The 21698-nt window shown below is 46.0% G+C and overlaps 1 protein-coding gene across 2 annotated transcripts in view; it reads right to left on the reverse strand.

Moving 5' to 3' along the window:
• LOC138491110 (uncharacterized) overlaps positions 1-21698 on the reverse strand; it is a 578562-nt gene that overhangs the window by 201027 nt on the left and 355837 nt on the right. For both annotated transcript variants that reach the window (XM_069617434.1, XM_069617433.1), the window contains exons 68-71: positions 15859-16058; positions 15388-15768; positions 10084-10367; positions 8843-9114 (exon numbers count right to left, since the gene is read on the reverse strand). In XM_069617434.1, coding sequence (XP_069473535.1) covers positions 8843-9114; positions 10084-10367; positions 15388-15768; positions 15859-16058 — 1137 coding nt within the window. The remainder of the gene's footprint in view (positions 1-8842; positions 9115-10083; positions 10368-15387; positions 15769-15858; positions 16059-21698) is intronic.

A 21698-nucleotide genomic window follows, 5' to 3' on the forward strand; every position in this document is an offset into this window, starting at 1 on the left:
GCTGGTAGTCGTGGATCTTAGTCTCTGTGCGGTGGGCGTTGAACGGGAGAGTGGCTCCTAGATTTTAGCTAGTCTGGCTCTGAGCCTTGAGTTCCTGTCTATAGTGTGGCAAGGGGCGCTGGTAGGTGGCACTGGAAGTGAGTCATTTATAATTAAAGGTGGGCTACTAGTCGATTTATTATTAGGTATGGTCGAATACATAGTGGTCGGATGTTGAAAAGACATGCTGAGCAGTGCTATATTATTTAGGAGGAGCAGGAGGCAGGGAGACAGGTTGATGAACAGGGGAGACATGCTAAGTGGTTATAGCACGTGTTTTCATGGAGGGTAGATAGTCTGGCGCTTAGGAGAGATACTTGGATTTGGGCCGATGCGGGATTAGGCTCTTGGGCTATGAGTGGGGATTGTTGGGATGCACATAGGTGGCACTTGGAGATAGTCTAGGAGTGGGGTGCTGACCAGCAATATTGACCTCTGGGGCAGGATAGACATGCATCATGAGCAACCAAAAATCGAAATGAGGCAGTAGGCCAACATGACATAAGCAATATCTGGAACTAGACTAAGTTTAAATGGGATAACAACAATTTATATTGGCTAGCAGGCAATATTGAGCTCTAGGGCAGGATAGACATGCATCATGAGCAACCAGACATTAGATAAGGCAATAGGTCAGCATGATATGGGCTGAGCAATATCTAGAATATAAGCTAAAATGAGACAACAACTTGTAATGACTAGCAGGCAGTAGTGACCTCTGGGGCGGAATAGATATGCATCATGAACAAACAGAAATCAGATAAGGCAGTGGGTCATCATAACATGAGCGATATCTGGGATCTGGGCTAAGGTTGAGGTCGGATAACAACAGCTTTTACTTTGGTTGGCCTCTCCTAAGGCCTTCTAGTATTCGCAGTCTTTCCAATTATCTTACTTTCGATCTAACAGTTTCACTCTGGGTGCGGAGCCTTTCAAGAACGTAATATTCTATTACCGGACCACTCCGTTATTCTTATCATAGTTCAGTCATGAACACATTCGCAATGTTGCAGACTTCCCTCATGGGTTTCTATGACACATGCAGCTTCTGCATTCATCGTTCTGGTTACAGAGTACTTTCGATCGCTGTTTCACAAAACCCTGCAAATCTCATCAAATGCTTTGGTATCTTTCACTCGATAACGCCAGCCGGTCTCATATTCACTCACCGGTAGAACTCAATACCATTCGTCCAGCGTGTCCTTGAAGCCAAGACTATCGGCACAGCATGGCCCAACTCTGTCGTTCACCCGAAGGAGGGCCCGCCTTCACCTTGTTCATTAGCTTTGAGGTTTCCTTTGAAAAGTCTGCGTGACCTTCACTATGGAGCTGGCTGGACCACGACCCTTCTCTCACCTCTTGGCCCCTTCTACCCTGCTTCCATAGTTGCTCCAATTTCACAGGATATGTTATCCTACCGCTTTGCTGGTTCTGCTCGCATTTCTCGCCTTGCTCTCAGGCTTTGCCTTGTATCCCAGTGGGGAAAGGGAACAGGATTCAGGTGCGAGTCATCAAGATTAAGGGCCTCTTCACGAGTTTGGCGGTAACCCTTAAATATGGTGGTAGCGCTATTACAGCCGCATTTAAGGGTCTGCCAGATCATGGCCTTGGCGGATTTCCCCCCATCTCTGAGCTGGGGGGACATCCGCTGAAAATTTGCCGATTTTCGGCACTATTACCACCGGCGGGGAATCCGCTGGCGGTGATAGCGTGAATTTTCCCAATTGGTCCAATGGGGAATGAGGAATTCCCGAATGGGCCCAATGGGGAATTGGCACTACCCGTTCTGCCAAACCCGTGATCCGGTGCTAATAGTGCCAGGGGGGTTGGCGGTAGGGCTAATAGCACCGGCGGTATTACTGCCGGCGTTACCGGCCAACTCGTGATGAGGCCCAAGTGCCTGTCTCTGCCTGACCGTGATATTGGGACATTTCCAACGGACTGGTTGTGTGTGAGTCTGTCTTTCTCTGAAGCGCTTTGTCCGTGCAGCAGAGTGTGTGTAGAAAAAGCAGGTGGGGGAGATATGGTTCTTAGATACTATATAGAATGAGGGTGTTCTAGATGGAAATTGGTGTAGGGACACCGCGTCTCTCCTCCGGGTGACCCACTCCCACTCCCCAGGGACCTGCCCCCCCCTCCAGGTGATCCTCCCGCACTGGTCCACCCCCGGGGTCTGGATCCAATGGCGATGGCCATCCCCCAGCCACCTGGATGGCAGATCCCAAGGGACTAGTCGGTGAGACACCCATTGGTTTCTCACAACTCACACTAACCTGGGGCATAGGCCCCAGTGGACTATGTTTCCCAGAATGCATGCACCCTATCTCACGCTAGCATTTTATAAATACAAGAATGCACACCTCATTTAATTCACATGATCAAACAGAACCACATACCGCAAATTGCCCCAGCGTCAGTTCAGAGATGCAGCCCTTCAAACAGGACATGTCCCAGCATAAATTGCGCCCAGAGGACAGAGAACCACACACAGCATTGCATATCCCAGAATACATGCTACTGGAGTACAGAAGACACTGTCTGCAAAGGTTGCTGGTGTCTTCTCTCATTTCTTTGCAAGATCTCCTTAAAATACGCTACCCATTTCCACAACATTCCCTCTATAATCTGGGATGTTTATTGACGGTTTCCCAATATTCACAACAAGAATAGCTGATGTTCCATCCAAATAATATTCCCAAGTATCTCCTCTTTCCTGTTCATTAGAGTATTGACAGTATCATGGATGTAAGATAGCTCATTAAGTTAAGGGCCCAAAATGTATCGCAAGGAAATGCTCCCATTACACACCTTCCAGAACTCTGGGGTCCAGCGAGGAATCATTAGGAACAGCACCAACCATGGCAGGAAGGATACCTTTCTCCCCCTCAAGCTACTAAACTCTGGAACTGTCCACCCAGACACCTCCATAAATAAGTGGATCACTTAACCGTGAGAAATCAGCTAAACCCTGGTCCAGTCAACAAAGCCAGACAGAAGACTAGCACCAGAACCCTTACATCTATGAACCTACGTGACTCACCCGCACTCCATATAAGGCACCTGTGATGGATTGCCATCCAGCAAGTGTGTGAAAGCCCTGTCTATTATTTTTATTTTTTTAATTGAATAATAAAATGATGCAGGTAATTCCATCTCTGAAAGCGTGATCTGCCGATCAGATTACCCCATTATAAACCCCATGCCAAAAAGAATAGGTGCTCATTACAAGTTTGTCAGTATTCTGGCGGTACATCCGCTGGAATACCGGCAAACGGAATTACCAATATCGCCACTTGTTCAGGTGGAAATATCACCACATTAGAAGGGGTGGTTTGGCGGTGTGAATCCCCATTTATAGTCAATAGGACTCCATTGGGGATTTTTGCCAGTATTACCTGCGGCTGTATTTCAGGATGGTAATAACACTGATTATTGGAGATAAAGTGGAGTAGCTTAAAGCTGGAGGTAACTCCTTCACTTTTACCTCTAAAAATCGGCGGTATTACCCTTCGGTAATACCACTACAGGTAATACCGTCAAATCTTTATTGTGGCAATGGAGTTAATCGGAATGTCCTCCACTTTATTTCAGCCCCGCCAAACTGTTAATGAGCCCCAAAGTATGTATCAGTGACCAGCTGCATTAGCAACCTGAGTCATAGCTCTTGGCACTGAATAGGTCCAGAGGTCACAGATGCACACCTGACAGCCGCAGAGACATCCAAGTCCCTGTGGTGCAGAGGCGGTATTCAAGATATGCCCCTCTGTACCCAAAACTATGATGATCATGAGTAGCCCATGCTGGTGGCAGGGTAAACTCTAAATAAAAGCTATGCCTCAGTTTGGGCATAGTGCATGGTGATACCTATACTCATGGCCGCTACATCCAAATTGATATTGCACCTGTTTTTGGTCCTGTGAGTCAGCTCTGCTGTGGAAGTGAATGTTTATTCGGGTCAGACGGGCTCATACTGCCACACGGCAGGACTGGAAACCCGAGCTCCCAGGCTCTCTTTGATTCTCTTTCAGAGGGCCGGTAACACCCTCCCCCAGAGACAACCACACAACAGGCAGCTGTCCTGGGCCCAGGTATCAAAGGAGCACATCCATTCAGGAGGCGAAGCGTCCCACCAGGGTGCTGCATATCCAAAGGTCTTTATTGTCAGTAAAAGGGATAGGGGCAGGAGTAGGATAGACAGGAGTGCTCTGGACACTGGAATAAGCCTTCCACCATATTGTTTCGCGCTATCTCTCTTTCCCTTTCCTCTCTCCTCTACTTCATCTGGAGAAAAGCACATTGGTTGCAAGATCAACAGGGCAAAGCCCAGTCCAGCCAGGAGCAGGGATTGGTCCCCTAAAGCAGACTAGCTTTAGACCAATCACCTGAGGACTTGTGCCCTTTAAATAAGGAGTCTCACATCCCTTCAGCAGAATTCCCTCAATTCCTCGAGGATCCTTTAAGGCCGAATAGACGTTCTGAACATTCTGACCTGAAATTCCTTTAGGGCAGTCGCGCTGTCCAAAATCTTCAGCCTGAGGTGAAGAACGAGCCGTCCAAGACAGAAGGAAGATCTGTCTCCGACCCACTGCCAGGGCACATCAGGAGTGACCAGTGCTGTGGACAAGGACCAAGCAATCTGCAACAGATCTTCTGAGCCAGAAGAGCAAATCCTGAACTGGAGTATCCTGTCCTCGAGTTCTTTGCAAAGGCCTCACAGCAGCAGGAGGGGCAGACCAGCCAAAGCTCTCTTTTCTACCGCACCAAACTGGTCACTCTGTGTACCTCACATCCTGAACAATAGGAAAGGCACTGGTGCTGGTGTCTGCATTCCTTCAATCAGCCCAACCGTTGCACTGCATCTAAACCAGCTCGACACTGTATTGTGTCCTAGCAAAGCACATAATCTTCTAGGTCTGAAGCGTCTGCTCAACGCTGACCCAGAACCAAAACTCTGGAGGGTCACTCACCAACTCTAACCGGGGGTTTCAATCATGGCTCGGCCCAGCTAAACCGAGAACTGCCACCTCATTCATTGTACCACGACGCATCCTCGATCATAACTTCGACAACCGTTGCCCACCGACTCGAACTGCTCGAGCGTCACTCACCAACCTCATCCAGCGGCTAAAGCTAACTTGGCCTGGCCAACAGCGAATCATTCTTCGGACCGCTTCTACTGCCGCCGTTTGACCGCACTGAGCACCCACATTTAACCCTGCTCGTCACTGGCTTTCTGCCCGGGCCTCACTGATCCCAAATGCCCGACTGAGCCTGATCATATTGCGTCAACGTTCGAACCCGTGTCGGACGCACCAGCCCACCAAGAACTGAATCCATGTACTGTGACACTGAACTGCCCGAATTGTCCACTTCGGCCCTAGCGACTGGTTAGGTCATGATAACTCCAGTTGTTTGCTTCATATCCTATTTATGGTAGTACCTTAACTACCACCCCTGGAACTATGCACAGAGTGCTACTTTCTCCAGTATGTAGCCTCTCTTCTGTTCTTTCCTTTGGGGTGGGTTTTGTATATTAATCAATTTCCATTCTACTTGCAGATGGTGTATTTTATTAAAGGGTGTACATTTTATGGAACCTTGATCGGACATTCCTTTTAATGTGGACTGTGAAACTGTGTTGTTTGGGTCACTACTGGTTCACCTTCATACCCCTCTTAGGGGGTATAGCCTGCTCTTGGCCTGCATTAATACAAAAGGAGAAGGAGGTATATCTCTTATCTGTCCTTGTTTTACCTTTATGATTGCGTTGTGTTTCAGTTTGTAGACGTGTGAGGGCTGAGCGAGACAGTTGGTCCCCGCTCATCCTTGTACTGCAAACACATAACAAAATGCCAGTTTCACTCTGCAGGGTAGTGCATACTACCTTACTTCCAGAGGGCGTCCAACGTCTTATAGCCTCAGCTACCCATTCCCCCATCTCTTCTATATCCCCTCTCCCCTACATACCTACTACTCTCTAAAAAACGTAGCACCTTTCATTACACTGAAGGTGCTACAAGCCTAGCCAATACCACCTGAATGTTTTTGAGGTAACAATAACCTTTCTTTTCTTAGGTCTTGGGGTATCCCACCTAGATAACATACCCCCAATCCTACAGAAACGTACCCGCGCACAGGATCCGGGTATTTCCAACCTGCACTCATCCACACAACAGGCTTTTCATCTGCCTCTCCCGTTATCCCACAAATTTTTTTACTTTAATACATTTATAATGCGCACAATAAACCCATAGGTGTGATGGCGCAGACAGAATACAAACAAACAATAATACATAATCAGGTGCATAACATAGAACAAAAATTCCATATTGGGCACACGCCCATCGCTGTGATAATGACATCAGACTTTCCAACAAGACAACTGTAAAATATTCATCAAATAGCCAAATAACTATGAGAGGAAATGCACAAGAGAGAAATTCCAATGAAGAACAATAACAATTAAAGGATCAAATTGCACTTCGTAGCACCTTTGGGCAGGTATTTACAACGTTTAAGAAAAGTAGGTAGGTTGCTAGCCCCACAACCGACTCGGATACAGTCTCTGTTAGGTTGCGAGCACCAATTGCTGTGGTCAATCCTGCGAGTGATGATTAAGTCCAAGCGTCTAACCACCCCTGGACCTGTTCTCTGACGTAACCATGCTAAAACCTTGTTGCACAAGGCCTCTTTAGATTCTTCTCCTTCAATTTTCTGAGCATTATTTACAATAAAGTTTCTTTGATCCATTGCAAAATCATATATATTCACATCCTTTATTTTTGGCATTTGTGAATTTTTCAGTTGTAAGTTCCGAGAGAGTGCTCTCTTCAATTTTGATCTCAAGCTTATGGGCTGAATAACCTCTTTGTGTACAGTGATTAACTCACGTCGTGGCGTCAAGGGAGAAATTGCCCGTGGTCCATCTAGCAATAGGGACCTTTCCTTTACAATCCTCGACTGCCCCAATCGGAATCAGTGAGTCCATGCTGCCCCAATCGGTTTGAGTCCCTTTATCTATTGTTTCCCTTTGTATAACTGCTTGACAGGCAACATTTACAAAAGAGGGCTGTGGCAAGACGCCTGTCCAAGTAGATCCATGCGTCTGGGAGGTGGTGTTGACATTAAGTGGCCGTAGGCTCGATGCCCAGTTATTCAGAGCTTCTGCCAATAGGTAGAGATCAAAAGGGTCTTTAGCAATGTTAACCATAGGCTCCGACCACTGGGGAGGACCAATGGAGAGGCCTATGGGCGTCCGATTGAGGAGAGATTGACATAGCTCTCTCTTGATGAACAGGGGATTGTGTGATTAAGGGTATCTCCATTATTGCCACAAGTGGGACCTCTGTGGGCAAAAGTGACATCTGCTGGACCATAGGGCCATTTTTTTGTAGATTTATCGGGGGTACTTGTATAGTATGGTCTTTTTTCAGAGAAGGACTGTCTAAAGCCTGTATTGGGCTTGGAGCTTTATGCGTGAAGGCAGGATCTTCAGATAAGTCCATTTTTGTAGCGGAGGATTTACTCTGCTTACTCAGCACTCTCAATCTCCTGTGCTCACTGAGAGCTGCGACCTCCAGTACCCGATCCCTATTAGTGATTGGGATAGGGCCATGGTATCTGCTGTGCCCCACAGGGATTGTTTGGGTATAGGATTGGCCACAGACTTCTTGTAAGCTGCCATCCTAATGCTCATGTTAGGATACAGTATAATTAGGCACACAAGCAGAAAACAGACAAAGGCGAGCCTCTCCGAGGGAGGAATTATCACCCAGATAGCAGTCAAGGTAACAGGACTCTTATCATGCCAGGACATGCCCTGCTGTCCCCAGCGGATCCCAGTCAGCGCTCCTCTGCGATAATACACCTGACTGCCGCTGCCAGCAATCACAGCTGCTCGAAGTGCCTAGGATGTCAGGTGGGAGGTGAGGGTACAGCTCCACAGGGTCAAAGTACCCCCATACTTCCCCACAAGAAGGTGAGCCATGAAGAGGCAAGCCGCCACCAGCACCAGCAACGCAGCCAAGCGGCCGTACGCAGCACAAAGCTGACAAGAGAGGAATTAGAGGAAGGAACCTAACAGGCTGCTGGAGTCAAGCCGCACGGCCTGCCTACCGCCACTTCTGACTACCAGGTCTCCACTTCCAGGGCTCTCTGCCCACAACCCCACCTCCCCATTCTTTTTCCTGCAAAGCCACTCACAGAGAGGCCAGCAAGACAGCAGAAATGTGTTAGATAAAGCCACTTTACCTGAGCTGACCTCGCCTGAGGGATCTGTGTGCAATCTAAAGTAACCTGTTTGAATCCGGGCCAAAGCTGTCTCAGTCCTTCATCCTGAAGTGGTCAGTAAATTGATTACTACTGCATTTTTTGCAAAGTGGAAAAGCAGCGGTATGAACCCCTGATGCCCCCTGCATTTCTATCCCACAAACAGGAAAAGTCATGTTTTTTTCTTTTTTTGACCTTTCGCAGTGACGAACAATCACATGCTTGACTGTGAAAAGCGATGCCAGCAGCCATGTGGGTACATGGAGCTTGTAATACATTAGACCGGCAATTTATTCCCAACACTAATGTATGCAAGGGGGTTGGACATCACAACTATTGTGCTGCTATTCAGCCACACTGAAATGCGCAGGTCACCTTTGGGAATAGGGTGACTTCCACATTTATAAAACTAGCCCAAATGAAAAAGGTTCATTCTCTGTGCTTGTTCCTTTTGCATTTGTTTGCGTGCCTCTTGCCCGGTGTACCTATTGATATGCATGCATGCAGGCATTTTAATGAAGTCTGAATAATTTACCACAGACGGTCCCCTCCTTCCAGTCTCGCAGAGGCACTCCTGCAGCCTGGCAAGCAGCGGCGTAGGAATCCAGGGCGCGGCACAGTTGCACGGAGTTTCCTGCGTTGGCGCACAGGTCGTAGATGCAGCTCTCGAAGTATGACTGAGGTGGAATTAGCGAATGGCAGGGTTTGAAGGGGCCGGTCCATGAAGTCAAGATTTTGCACTGATCTTCAGACACTTGCTGCAATGCAGGTGAGCACACGATGGGCGGAGGAGCAGTGGGCCAGCAACTAATGGAAGAGAAACAGACAGGTGGTCTTTTGTAAAAATGCACAAGGAAAGGCGTCAAAAGGGAGGGCAAAGACATTTATTACTTTCATGTTGTATTATATAAGTATAACCTGTACCAACATCAACTAACGAACACAAACATCTGCGTGGTATACTTTACTCGGAGGCACCTAATACTGGTAAAACAAGGTATGCTTTTCCGACCTCACAGGTCCCTTCATCAGGTCAAAATCTATGCCATCGAAAGAAAACGCAGGAGTGGGCTTCAAATATGGTGCACTTTGCGTGTGTACTGTTTAGGTTTAGTGACCTATACTACCAATAGGGGTGGCTGAGTTTAATTTACGCAAAAGGGAATAGGGTGTTGTTTTGTCCAAAATCCGCTTCACCATCAAATAGTGACTCACTCTATAACACTGACAGTACTCGCCCGGGCAAAAAGGAAAAAGCAAACCCATGCCTTACACAAATACATCAACTTTCTAAACACAAATGAGTATGCCTTCCTACAAACGAATCCGTTAATTGCAAAAGAAGGCATTCTTCAGTAAAATGTGAAAAGTTTAATACAGAAAGTCGACCAATCTGCGCCTCAAACAAACTGATTTTCAATAAGCAGCAATGTTGTTAAAATAACCTATCAAGAAGCAATTCCCTGTACGCTAATCTCTACTCGCCGCAGAATTGACTCCAAAATCATCTTTCCTGCAAGTCGATAAATGTGTTAGTTTCTCAAACAAATTCGCTACTTGCAAGAAGAAAATCAAGTTTGGCATGGTCTGGATCACTGAAATACAGAAATATAAAACAAAAAAACGATTGGAAATATTAAAAATACAGAAGAAAAATATTCTGGAAACTATGTTTTTAATAGAATATGTGCAGGTTGGAATTTGGTCTTGGGCTATAATCCAAGTACCTTGTCTATGTACCATTTGCTTTCCTCCGTAAATGAAAGGATTACTCACGGCCATTCGTCGTCAGGGACCCGCCAGCTGTTTCCAAACTCATTGAAGTCTTGGACCACCACTCCACCTGGGGTCAGGAAGTCGTCCACCTGGGTGTCTGTGTAGGTCCCACACAGTCCGCACAAGGCCCCTTTGTAGTATTCCTTAACCCTCACAAACAGCTCATGATCGCCATTAAACTGAAGCTCGAGGCCGAAGTCTGTGGTCACGATCACGTAGGAACCGCTGAGTGCTATGTTCACACCAGAAATATCAGCTGGTAGACCAGTCGAGGCGTGGTTAATCTATGAAAAAACGAAAGGTTAAATGTATATCTTTTTTTAAAAATGTGTTTTGGTTTTCAAATCAAAAGAAAATCTTTACAAAAAGAAACCAAAAAGAAACAGAACAGATAAAAAATGCATAAATCAACAAAGCTGTAAAACCACATATCAACATAAAATAAAAGTATATCTCTCTATGTATATTATATATAAGCTATTGAAGTTTACTTCTTTCCCCCCACATACGCTAGCATCGAAAGACTTCATATAATAAGAAAGCAAGCAGATTGAGCGCTGTTTGAATCAAGGATCAAAGCCAATTCAGTGATCCAGTATGGATGACTAGGGTGGCGTATTTCAGCACAGAGTAGCGAAGATAGAATCAAATATATGATATGATATGGTATTTATAACGCGCCTGTACACAAGTGTTTCTAGGAGCCAAGATAAAAAATGGAACACTGAATCATGACTTCAATGTGCCCGAAAGTTTAAGGGACAGGGTGATAGACTGTGTTTACAGAATGATGATTGGCCGAAAATGACAAGGACAGCGAAGAGACAGTCGATGTTTCTATGTACTTTAAACTGAATCATTTCAATATTGCATTTGTGAATGAACCAAATGAGTTAAGGAACAGAAACATCATGATCTGCTTAAGAAACCAAATCAATAAACTATTATCTTTCATTAATGAGTGCAGTAGCTGCACCCCAACCTGCTGCTCTGAATCTGCTGTTAATGCTCCTGTACAGCACCAGGAATGAAGCCCTGGAGGTTTGTGCCATGAAAGACATAAATAAACAAGAAAGAGGATAATCGAGTCCCATTAACAGAAGGCGCACCATTAAATGTGAACATACCACAGGATTCCCATGGTGCCACGTGCCACTGATGTTGAGGTGCAAGATTTAAGAGTAAGGATGCGTCACATCACACAGCTCACACCACACATCCTATGGGACAAGTCTGGATCTCTGCTCGTTCACATCTTTCTTCGTTTTTGTTTAAATGTATCTATTAGTTTGCGCAGACATTTGGAAACCAACATAGCATTTTCCAGTTGCATCTAAAACCATCAAAGAAATCATCGATAACATTTAAAAACATGTTTGCCCCTTTACTCGATCTTAACTTCCACCACTGGTTGCTTCTTCTCCACTCTGACTGTGTGTGAGTGCCATAGAGCTACATTGTAGAGGTCACTCACCATTCCTGCAAGTGGGGAGTCCCTATACCCAAATATAATCTGACCCGTCCCATCCATGCTCTCCCCATTGCCTCCCATATCAGCCCAACATCCCATATTGAGCCCACATTTCTGTCAAAACAATCGGCTATCTCTTCCCGGATCGTCCCCCTGAATGCCAAGTACGAAAGAGCTGCAGCTCTTAATTTCCATAATGAAATAGCTGGTTTCGATTTAGTCCATGTTAAAGTGGTTGCTAACGGGCACGGTTAGAAATGATCCTCCCTGAGTATTCTGTGTCTGAAAACCAGGTGAAATTCTCCCTACCCACAACGATATAGTCTAATCTGGAATGGGAAGCATGGGAGTAAGAATAGAAAGAAAGAACTTCCCTCTCTCCATGACTTTCCCCCATAATTCTAGCAAGTCAGTAATCACGTCATTCAAGGCCTTAGACGATTGTTGTTTCAGGGATGCTATTGTCAACAAGCGGTCCCGTGTCGGATCCAACAATCAATTGAAAGCCTGCCCCAAAGGAAGTACTCACTCCTATCGCCCCCCTCACCAATGTCACCACTGACCTAAAATATGTGCTAGGGTCCTCATTAGGGGTGTAAGAGTTCCCCAGGCATATAACTCTCCCAGCTAGCCTGCCCACCAGCGCAAATGTCTGACCGTCGGTGTCTGTAAGTCTCCTATCTATCCGTATTTTTCCCCTTTTGCTATCCATGTAAGCAACCCCTTGCATATGCAGAATAATCTGATCCAAACACCGTCCCACCCCACTTCGTCTGTATGTCATCCACCTCTGGTGTGTTTCTTGTAAGAATGCCACCTGTATCTTCCAACGATTCAGTCATTCCCCGCGGTCATTCTCTTCTTGTTGTGACCCAGCCCGCTCACATTCCATATAATTATCTTAATCCTGGTCATACCCCTTCTGCACTGCAACACCCATCATAACCCTCCCTAAGATTCTCACTTTCACCAAATACCTCAAACCCACCACCTCTGAATTCTTGCACTTGAAAGTTACCAACATCAATACACCAGTCCCTCCCACCACCCATCCCACCTCCCAGAGTCCCCTCAACCCAAATCTTTCTTCTTTAACTTTATTTCAGTTTGGATCTTTCAGCACTTCTATCACATAGTTATTGGTAAACAATGGATCTAAAACCATTACAGAACTTCATGAACTATCACTATAAACTGGGTTCCAGCCAGTCAGGGGTTCAGAACATGGAGAGGCTAAGAGAGCGCAGGAGAGTAACGTGTGATTGTACAATCCAGACTCATCGGAACATGATGTTGCTACAGTGGTGACTTCCTGAGCGAGAGTGGAGTTTAAAATGCAACGTGTGGTGCGAACTGAGGTTTTGCTGTGGTTGACATTTACAGTTTTGTTTTCCAGTCAATTAGGATCTTTCGATGTTCTCTGTATCTGAAAAGAAACGCAGGAGTGACCAACCCCAAATAGTCTACTAGAATAGCTGGCACATCTCAGGGTATAGGATGGTGTTTTGCAGTTTGACAATCATGCTCTGTACAAGATCGGTTCAAGGCAATGGCACGTGGAGTTACATCAAGAGGCTCTGTGCAGGAGCAACCTGTGTGCAGACAATCTCTCGGTGTTTAGAAGTGTGATTGGGAGGGTCTGCTGTGTCATAAGGGAATTATATTAATGCAGGATTAAGATCTGTCAAAGCACAGGCCAATTAAATGTTCTCAAGAGCATCGAGGAGAGCTTGACAGATGCTTGATCATTAGTAGAAATCAGGAGGTTTGAGAGTAAATGTTTTCCATGTATAGAATGGGCATATCCTGGAGTGAAGACTTGGGACGCTTGAACTTAGCCAAGTCTCCAACTTCACTGTATCTCTGGATAGACTGGTAACCTTGATATCTTTACTGAGGAGGACCTGGTCTTCATACTCTCTCTGTTGTCTAAAAGGACACAATGCATGCCTTACCCAAAGGCAAAAGATTGGGTGCAAGGGCTCATCTAAGATGAAAAATGTATGCTTAATGGAAGATCTGTGCTGCATAAATACGAAAAGGTGTGGAAACAATTAAGATTGTGTGGAAGGACTCATCTCAGAGGTCCTCGACCCCACATGAAAGGCAGAAACTTTGCCCTCAGTTCAAGTGTGTTTAATAGACCATTTCCCGGAGTCAGTCCCTACAAATGATGGGCCCCCAGATAGTGGATGGTTGTGCCCCCCGTATAGACAGAGGCAGGCACTGACTTGAAAATGTGAGGATCGGGTGAGTAAAAAGCCACTAAGAGGAAAGATATGTGGTTCAGATTCACGACTCCAAGTCTAGCTTCAGTTGCTCCACAGTCTCCTGATGCAAGTAGCCAGATGCAACCACACCACCCTCATGTGAAGCCACACAAAAGACACCACGAGAACCAATGGGCCATACGTGCCATCAGACTTGTATAGAAGGCCCAGGCTAGATCAATCAACTGTCAACATGTAGACTGAATGAGCAGGATCCACCTCAGTGGAAAGGTCATGTCCCACGGGAATCCAATGGATTGATTCCTTAGTAGAGGCGTCAGTTCACAGAAAGGCCCTGAGAACAAACCAACTCTACTGTTACATGCAAGGCAGTGGAAATCAACTGTGGCCTCCAGGGCCTTACCAGGAAGTCATCCAAGTAAGTGACCCACATCATACCCTTTGTAAACACCCGGGGGCGGAGCTCAGACAAAGGGAAGCACCTTCAACTGGTTGCTCTGACCAGGCATCACGTGCCTGAGGAAATCTTAATGAAGAGCCTAAACTGGCATGTGCATGAAAACACCCCGGAATTCTAGGGCTCATAGCTAATCCCCCTCCTGCCCAGGTGTTACCATCTCGAACTTCTCATTGCATTGTGGTGGAACGTGTTGAGGATGGTGAGATCTACGCTGGAACATTTCATGTAGTTCCTTCATGGGTTCCCTGGGAGTGATAACTGACTATTTGTTTGTGGATTGTGGGCATGTAAACACCCTGGAGTTCTAGGGCAGCGAGCAAATCCCCCTCCTGCCCTGGGGTAACGATTTTGAACTTTGCATTGCATTGAGGTGGAACCCGTTGCGTCTGGAGGCATCTACAATGGATCACCTCATGCACTTCTTTCATGGTTTCTCTGGGAGTGAGATTGACTACATCCTTGTGACTGGAAGAATCTGGAGATACCCTTTGTTGTGCTGTGAGATCCTCACATTAAATCACAGGTAATTACTAATTACATTTGTTAGAACTCATTCATTCGTTTTTGGTGAACTTTTTGTTAAATATTTTTGGAGAGGTGCAAATGTGGTTATGTGTGATTTGTTTTTCACTAAATCTAATTTATCCAGTGATGAATTTCACAAATGTGGCCATGTGGCCGTGTTTGTTTTATTGTCTACTACTTGTGCAAAGATGTTTTTAGCCACAATAATTTGCAAGAATTGTCAACCACTAAATAAATGATATGGAAAAAAATTGTCTAGCTGTCGGTCTAGAGGGAAAATACATGGAAAGCTTTGCTAATTCCCATAGGTCCAAAGTTGGAACTTTGCATAATTATACTGGTTGAAAACATCTTTGTATACCCCTACTTGGGGCACTGTGGATGCAAACGTGGGAGCACAGATATGAATAAATGCGTCTGAACCCCCTCCTCTCAGGATGGGCTCAGCGTAAACTATAAAAGTCACCTTTGAAACTTGGAGGGGTGGGGAAGAGACCTTAAAACAGACAGGCAGGCGTGCATTGCATGTGAACATGTGATTATAATGAATTTAAAACAGATGGATTCCTCCATTGCAAGTAATATCAACTTTGAAACACAATCAAAATGATACTCACTGAAACATGGTTGCCCTTCCTCAGAGCGATGTGGTTGCCGTTTACTGTGAGCGCTACAGAGTTCAGAGCGGTCCAGCTCGGGCTGCCGCGGTGTTCGTTTCGGGTGGTGACACTGAATCGGGTGGAGGTATTTCCACAGGTCTCTGCCACTGTGTAGTTGCAGGAGCCCTGGAAGTGGTGGAGTCTCCCATCGAAGGTTGTGTAGTGTGGGTCCCCGTAGATGTGACAGGTTGCAGTGCTTGCTGGGTAACATCCGCGGAGGCCATTTTGAATCTTACAGACTTCATCGGGTGTGCAGGATACGGGAATGCATTGCATGTTGTTATTCCCCTGACACTCACAGCTGCTCTGACAGTTCTCGGCCATGAAGCTCTCCCCTTTCTGCAAGAGGAAAAGGATGGATAATACATGATGTTAATGTGGAAGGGAATTCTCAGTGGCACGGGGCATCTTCTGACTGTGGACACTTACATTGTAATACTGCCCGCTGTACCAGCAGCCACACTCGGTGACAGAGACACAGGAGGCCCCGCTCAGCACAAAGCCCTCGTTGCACTGGCAGCCCTCAACGCAAGGCTTGCTGCAGTTATCGGGGGCCCACCGGTCCAGACAGGTTGCAGGACATGCAGTCATACAGGCGTTATAGTGGGACTGGGCTGCACATGGCAGAGCTAAAAAAGAAAAGGCATACATCGATTGATTGGAAAAACCAGTACCATGATTTTGGGCAAACATCAGATTAATCTTTGATAAATCATAAAGCAATGTTCATGCCATGCCTTGCTGCAGTAAGAAACATTTTGCGTGCACAGGATGTTCCAGGTGGTCTGCAGAATATCATTTATTTTAGATTTGCTAATAAAAAAACTATACAATGCAAAACCATCGGTCGATCTATATAAATAGAACAATCCAAGCACTGTATCTGTATGATGTTCTCTGTGGAACAACGCAGACGTTCTACTCATTAGCACAATCCAGAGATCCTGGGCGCATGTGTGAACATACCCCAGACATTGACGCACTGCACACACTGCACACACTGCAACCTCTACCTGAGTCCAAAGAGAAATTCATTGGTATAAATTACCAATTCTGCCTCCGAATTGTGTATTTTCTAGGGCTGGAAAGAAAGCATTTATATGTCAACTGTCAAATTAACAGTCCACTCTTTAAAGTCCTAATCATCCGTCTGCATGCAGCCACGCAAGCAGTATGATCAAAGGATGCACGTCCCATGACTTCATGTCAAAAGAGACCCTCTTTTCCAAACTTGGGCTGTGCTATTATTTAACTTTTCCTTAGGTCAATTTCATTCAGTTGAAATGACCCAAAACTACAGGTCACAGAAAGCAACCAGTACAGTGGTCAATGCCCAGCACTAAGGCCTGGTGTCCCCAATAATATGGAGCCACTTGGTAGCCTTAATGAAGGGTGGCCATGGTCTGAATGGAAGGGTAGGTGTATCAGATCCTGCGACTCTGCCGAACTAATATTATGTATTCAATACTCTTACTATAGAGCGATGTGTTTGCTTGTTTGTTCTGCCTGGTCCCTGTGTGCACCAAAGTGTTGTTGTGTCACTCAGAGAGCCATGGTACAGGTGTAGTCTTCAAAGGAACTGTCGGGAGGTTGTAGGGGTCCAGTATCTAGCTTTCATAAATCAGGGCAAAAGTTGGATTCAGCCTTTTAAATCTTTCATGCATATGCTTCCATCTTTTTGTAGCTTTCCAGGAGAAAACATCTTCTCCAAGAAATGACAGATGTTTTGAAGATGGGTAACAGTAGATGTTGGTTCAGAGAGGGCACGAGATTCATTTCCGATGATGGTCATTGGTTGGATAGAGCTCCTTGATCACCCGGCAGCTTGGGACAGACCAGTACAAGAAAGCATGGCGCAGTTTCTATGGGCTCAGCAGTGGCTGCATCGTGGCAGGCTGTGTGAAGGCCTGCCTCCAAGAAGTCAACCATAGTGGAAGAACACTACTCTCATTCTGGGAACCAGATGCTCAGGATAACAAGGTGCCACCACCTGTGGCAGAAGCCTTTGAGGAACTGAAATGCTGTTCAAATGCTACAGGGAGGGAACATACCAGGGGATTGCTGACTGTATGCTTCTGATTGTTTGTTAATATTGCTTTTAGGATGTTATCAACGTATTTAAAAATAGAGGGGATTTCATATATCATTTGAGTTATGGGCTTTTGTGTTGGTACGGCAGAAGGATAAGCGTGTGCAGCTAGTCCACTAGGAATGGATGATATTCTAGTAGAGACTGTAGTTGGGAGAGGACAATCTAATATTCTGGATAATATTTAGGAAAAGCTCCATTATCTTAATCTCCATATTAGATATACTACAGAATGTAACACAGGGGTAGTTTGAGTACCCTTCAGCCATCATGAGAGCTCAAGTCTTTGGTCAATTACAATGAAACCCTTGCTTGACCTCCACGTTCTGCTGCTGGACTTACTGCCTGCAGTGTTTCTGTGGTATCCAGCATGGGTATGGCCTTAACGTTCTTCATAACCATCATGAGAGCTCATGTCTTTGGTCAATGAAACCCTTGCTTGACCTCCACGTTCTGCTGCTGGACTTACTGCCTGCAGTGTTTCTGTGGTATCCAGCATGGGTATGGCCTTAACGTTCTTCATAACCATCATGAGAGCTCATGTCTTTGGTCAATGAAACCCTTGCTTGATCTCCACGTTCTGCTGCTGGACTTACTGCCTGCAGTGTTTCTGTGGTATCCAGCATGGGTATGGCCTTAACGTTCTTCATAACCATCATGAGAGCTCATGTCTTTGGTCAATGAAACCCTTGCTTGACCTCCACGTTCTGCTGCTGGACTTACTGCCTGCAGTGTTTCTGTGGTATCCAGCATGGGTATGGCCTTAACGTTCTTCATAACCATCATGAGAGCTCATGTCTTTGGTCAATGAAACCCTTGCTTGATCTCCACGTTCTGCTGCTGGACTTACTGCCTGCAGTGTTTCTGTGGTATCCAGCATGGGTATGGCCTTAACGTTCTTCATAACCATCATGAGAGCTCATGTCTTTGGTCAATGAAACCCTTGCTTGACCTCCACGTTCTGCTGCTGGACTTACTGCCTGCAGTGTTTCTGTGGTATCCAGCATGGGTATGGCCTTAACGTTCTTCATAACCATCATGAGAGCTCATGTCTTTGGTCAATGAAACCCTTGCTTGATCTCCACGTTCTGCTGCTGGACTTACTGCCTGCAGTGTTTCTGTGGTGTCCAGCATAGGTATGGCCTTAACGTTCTTCATAACCATCATGAGAGCTCAAGTCTTTGGTCAATTACAATGAAACCCTTGCTTGACCTCCACGTTCTGCTGCTGGACTTACTGCCTGCAGTGTTTCTGTGGTATCCAGCATGGGTATGGCCTTAACGTTCTTCATAACCATCATGAGAGCTCATGTCTTTGGTCAATGAAACCCTTGCTTGACCTCCACGTTCTGCTGCTGGACTTACTGCCTGCAGTGTTTCTGTGGTATCCAGCATGGGTATGGCCTTAACGTTCTTCATAACCATCATGAGAGCTCATGTCTTTGGTCAATGAAACCCTTGCTTGATCTCCACGTTCTGCTGCTGGACTTACTGCCTGCAGTGTTTCTATGGTGTCCAGCATGGGTATGGCCTTAACGTTCTTCATAACCATCATGAGAGCTCATGTCTTTGGTCAATTACAATGAAACCCTTGCTTGACCTTCACGTTTTGCTGCTGGACTTACTGCCTGCAGTGTTTCTGTGGTGTCCAGCATGGGTATGGCCTTAACGTTCTTCATAACCATCATGAGAGCTCAAGTCTTTGGTCAATTACAATGAAACCCTTGCTTGACCTCCACGTTCTGCTGCTGGACTTACTGCCTGCAGTGTTTCTGTGGTATCCAGCATGGGTATGGCCTTAACGTTCTTCATAACCATCATGAGAGCTCATGTCTTTGGTCAATGAAACCCTTGCTTGACCTCCACGTTCTGCTGCTGGACTTACTGCCTGCAGTGTTTCTATGGTGTCCAGCATGGGTATGGCCTTAACGGTCTTCATAACCATCATGAGAGCTCATGTCTTTGGTCAATTACAATGAAACCCTTGCTTGACCTCCACGTTCTGCTGCTGGACTTACTGCCTGCAGTGTTTCTATGGTGTCCAGCATGGGTATGGCCTTAACGTTCTTCATAACCATCATGAGAGCTCATGTCTTTGGTCAATTACAATGAAACCCTTGCTTGACCTTCACGTTTTGCTGCTGGACTTACTGCCTGCAGTGTTTCTGTGGTGTCCAGCATGGGTATGGCCTTAACGTTCTTCATAACCATCATGAGAGCTCAAGTCTTTGGTCAATTACAATGAAACCCTTGCTTGACCTCCACGTTCTGCTGCTGGACTTACTGCCTGCAGTGTTTCTGTGGTATCCAGCATGGGTATGGCCTTAACGTTCTTCATAACCATCATGAGAGCTCATGTCTTTGGTCAATGAAACCCTTGCTTGACCTCCACGTTCTGCTGCTGGACTTACTGCCTGCAGTGTTTCTATGGTGTCCAGCATGGGTATGGCCTTAACGTTCTTCATAACCATCATGAGAGCTCATGTCTTTGGTCAATTACAATGAAACCCTTGCTTGACCTTCACGTTTTGCTGCTGGACTTACTGCCTGCAGTGTTTCTGTGGTGTCCAGAATGGGTATGGCCTCACCTTTCTTCATAACCATCACTACAGAGTTTAGAGGAGGAGTCAAGCTTGTGAAAAGATCTAGCGAACCACCTGCAATGCCTTAATTTCAACCCTCTGGGTTCTCTTCATGAAAATCAAATCATCTTTTAAATAAACCAGAGATACAATTAAAAAGGAAAATCAGATTTGCTTCTCTTTAGAGTTGTGAGCAGCTTCCTCTAGTACATTGTTTACAATCCTCAGAATACAGAGTGCTTCTATTCCCTAGCAGGCCATGTCCTTGTTCACTGAATCCCAATGCACCGTGCCCTTCTGCACCCTGGAAGAGTACATTGAGCCCAGTAGATCATATCCTGGTACTGAGCCTCGATGCACCATGACCCTGTGCACTGATCACCTCTGCAGAATGTGCTCTGCACCCTCCAACGATGTGTTTATTTAGTTGCAGTAATGCTGGAGGCCGACCATCACACTGCCTCTGAGTCTCCAGTGGCTATTTGGAGTTGATTGCCACGGATAATGATGAGCGGTGATATGACTGACGCCATGGTCACGGGTGGCAGTGCAGGGACGTGGAATGCATCCTTCTGTCCACCTTCCTGGGAACCAAACACTGTTCCCTCTTCATCCCCAGGCAACATAGGAGTTTAATGTGAGTCTGAAAAGTGTCTGCACCAACGATTAAGGCAGCATCCAGTGCCTGAGTTTCCTCAACCTGCACTCATGATGAAAGGTGTACTCCCCTTTTCTCCTTTTTTCTTCCCTGGAGGATAGATTGTGCAAGACTCTTCTGTATCTTGAAATACTGTAATATCTGTTAGGGCAGTGTGAGAGCTTCATGATGGAAGATTTGCTCCCCTTTATCTCCTTTTCTTCCCTGGAGGCTATATTGAGCATGGCTCTTCCTTATCTTGGCATTCTGTAATATCTGCTGAGGCAGTGTGAGTGCTTTCATGATGAAAGGTGTACTCCCCTTTATCTCCTTTTCTTCCCTGGAGGCTATATTGAGCAAGGCTCTTCCTTATCTTGGCATTCTGTAATATCTGCTGAGGCAGTGTGAGAGCTTCCTTGATGCTGCTACAGGCCTGGTTGGTATTAAGTGATATGGACATGTTTCTCCTGCTCTTTGCTCCAAATAAAGGCTTCCAATCCAGGATAGCATCACATTTTAATCATGTGTCATGTATGGGAATTCTGCACGTGCTCCCAGCCTTAAGTGCACACATCTGAGGCCCTGTTTTACCGTCTGAGATCTGGGAATCCTGTTCGTTCACCTATGCATACCTTCAGGCGTCAGCGATCCATGATCGCTCCTTTTCCATCCACGATCCCATACAGTGGAATTTGCAGCCGGTATCACTCCAATTGATCAAGAACCATCTCCTGTGCGTGAAAATGCTTCAACAACCTATGTACACTGATCCCTTGTGCATTATGCACCTGCGGATTATGCACTTGTGGACTGATTGCTTTGGGCCATACCCTGTGTGCACTGTGCACTGAGCCCCTGTGTGCCATGCGTCTTTGCACTGCACCACTGAGCCCTGTATACATGTGCACTGATAATTCGAGGACCATGTATATATGTTCCATGAATCTGTGTCTGAGCCCCTC

The sequence above is a fragment of the Ambystoma mexicanum genome, chromosome 10, assembly GCF_040938575.1.
Source record: "Ambystoma mexicanum isolate Mex_15411 chromosome 10, UKY_AmexF1_1, whole genome shotgun sequence".
Lineage (NCBI taxonomy): Eukaryota > Metazoa > Chordata > Amphibia > Caudata > Ambystomatidae > Ambystoma > Ambystoma mexicanum.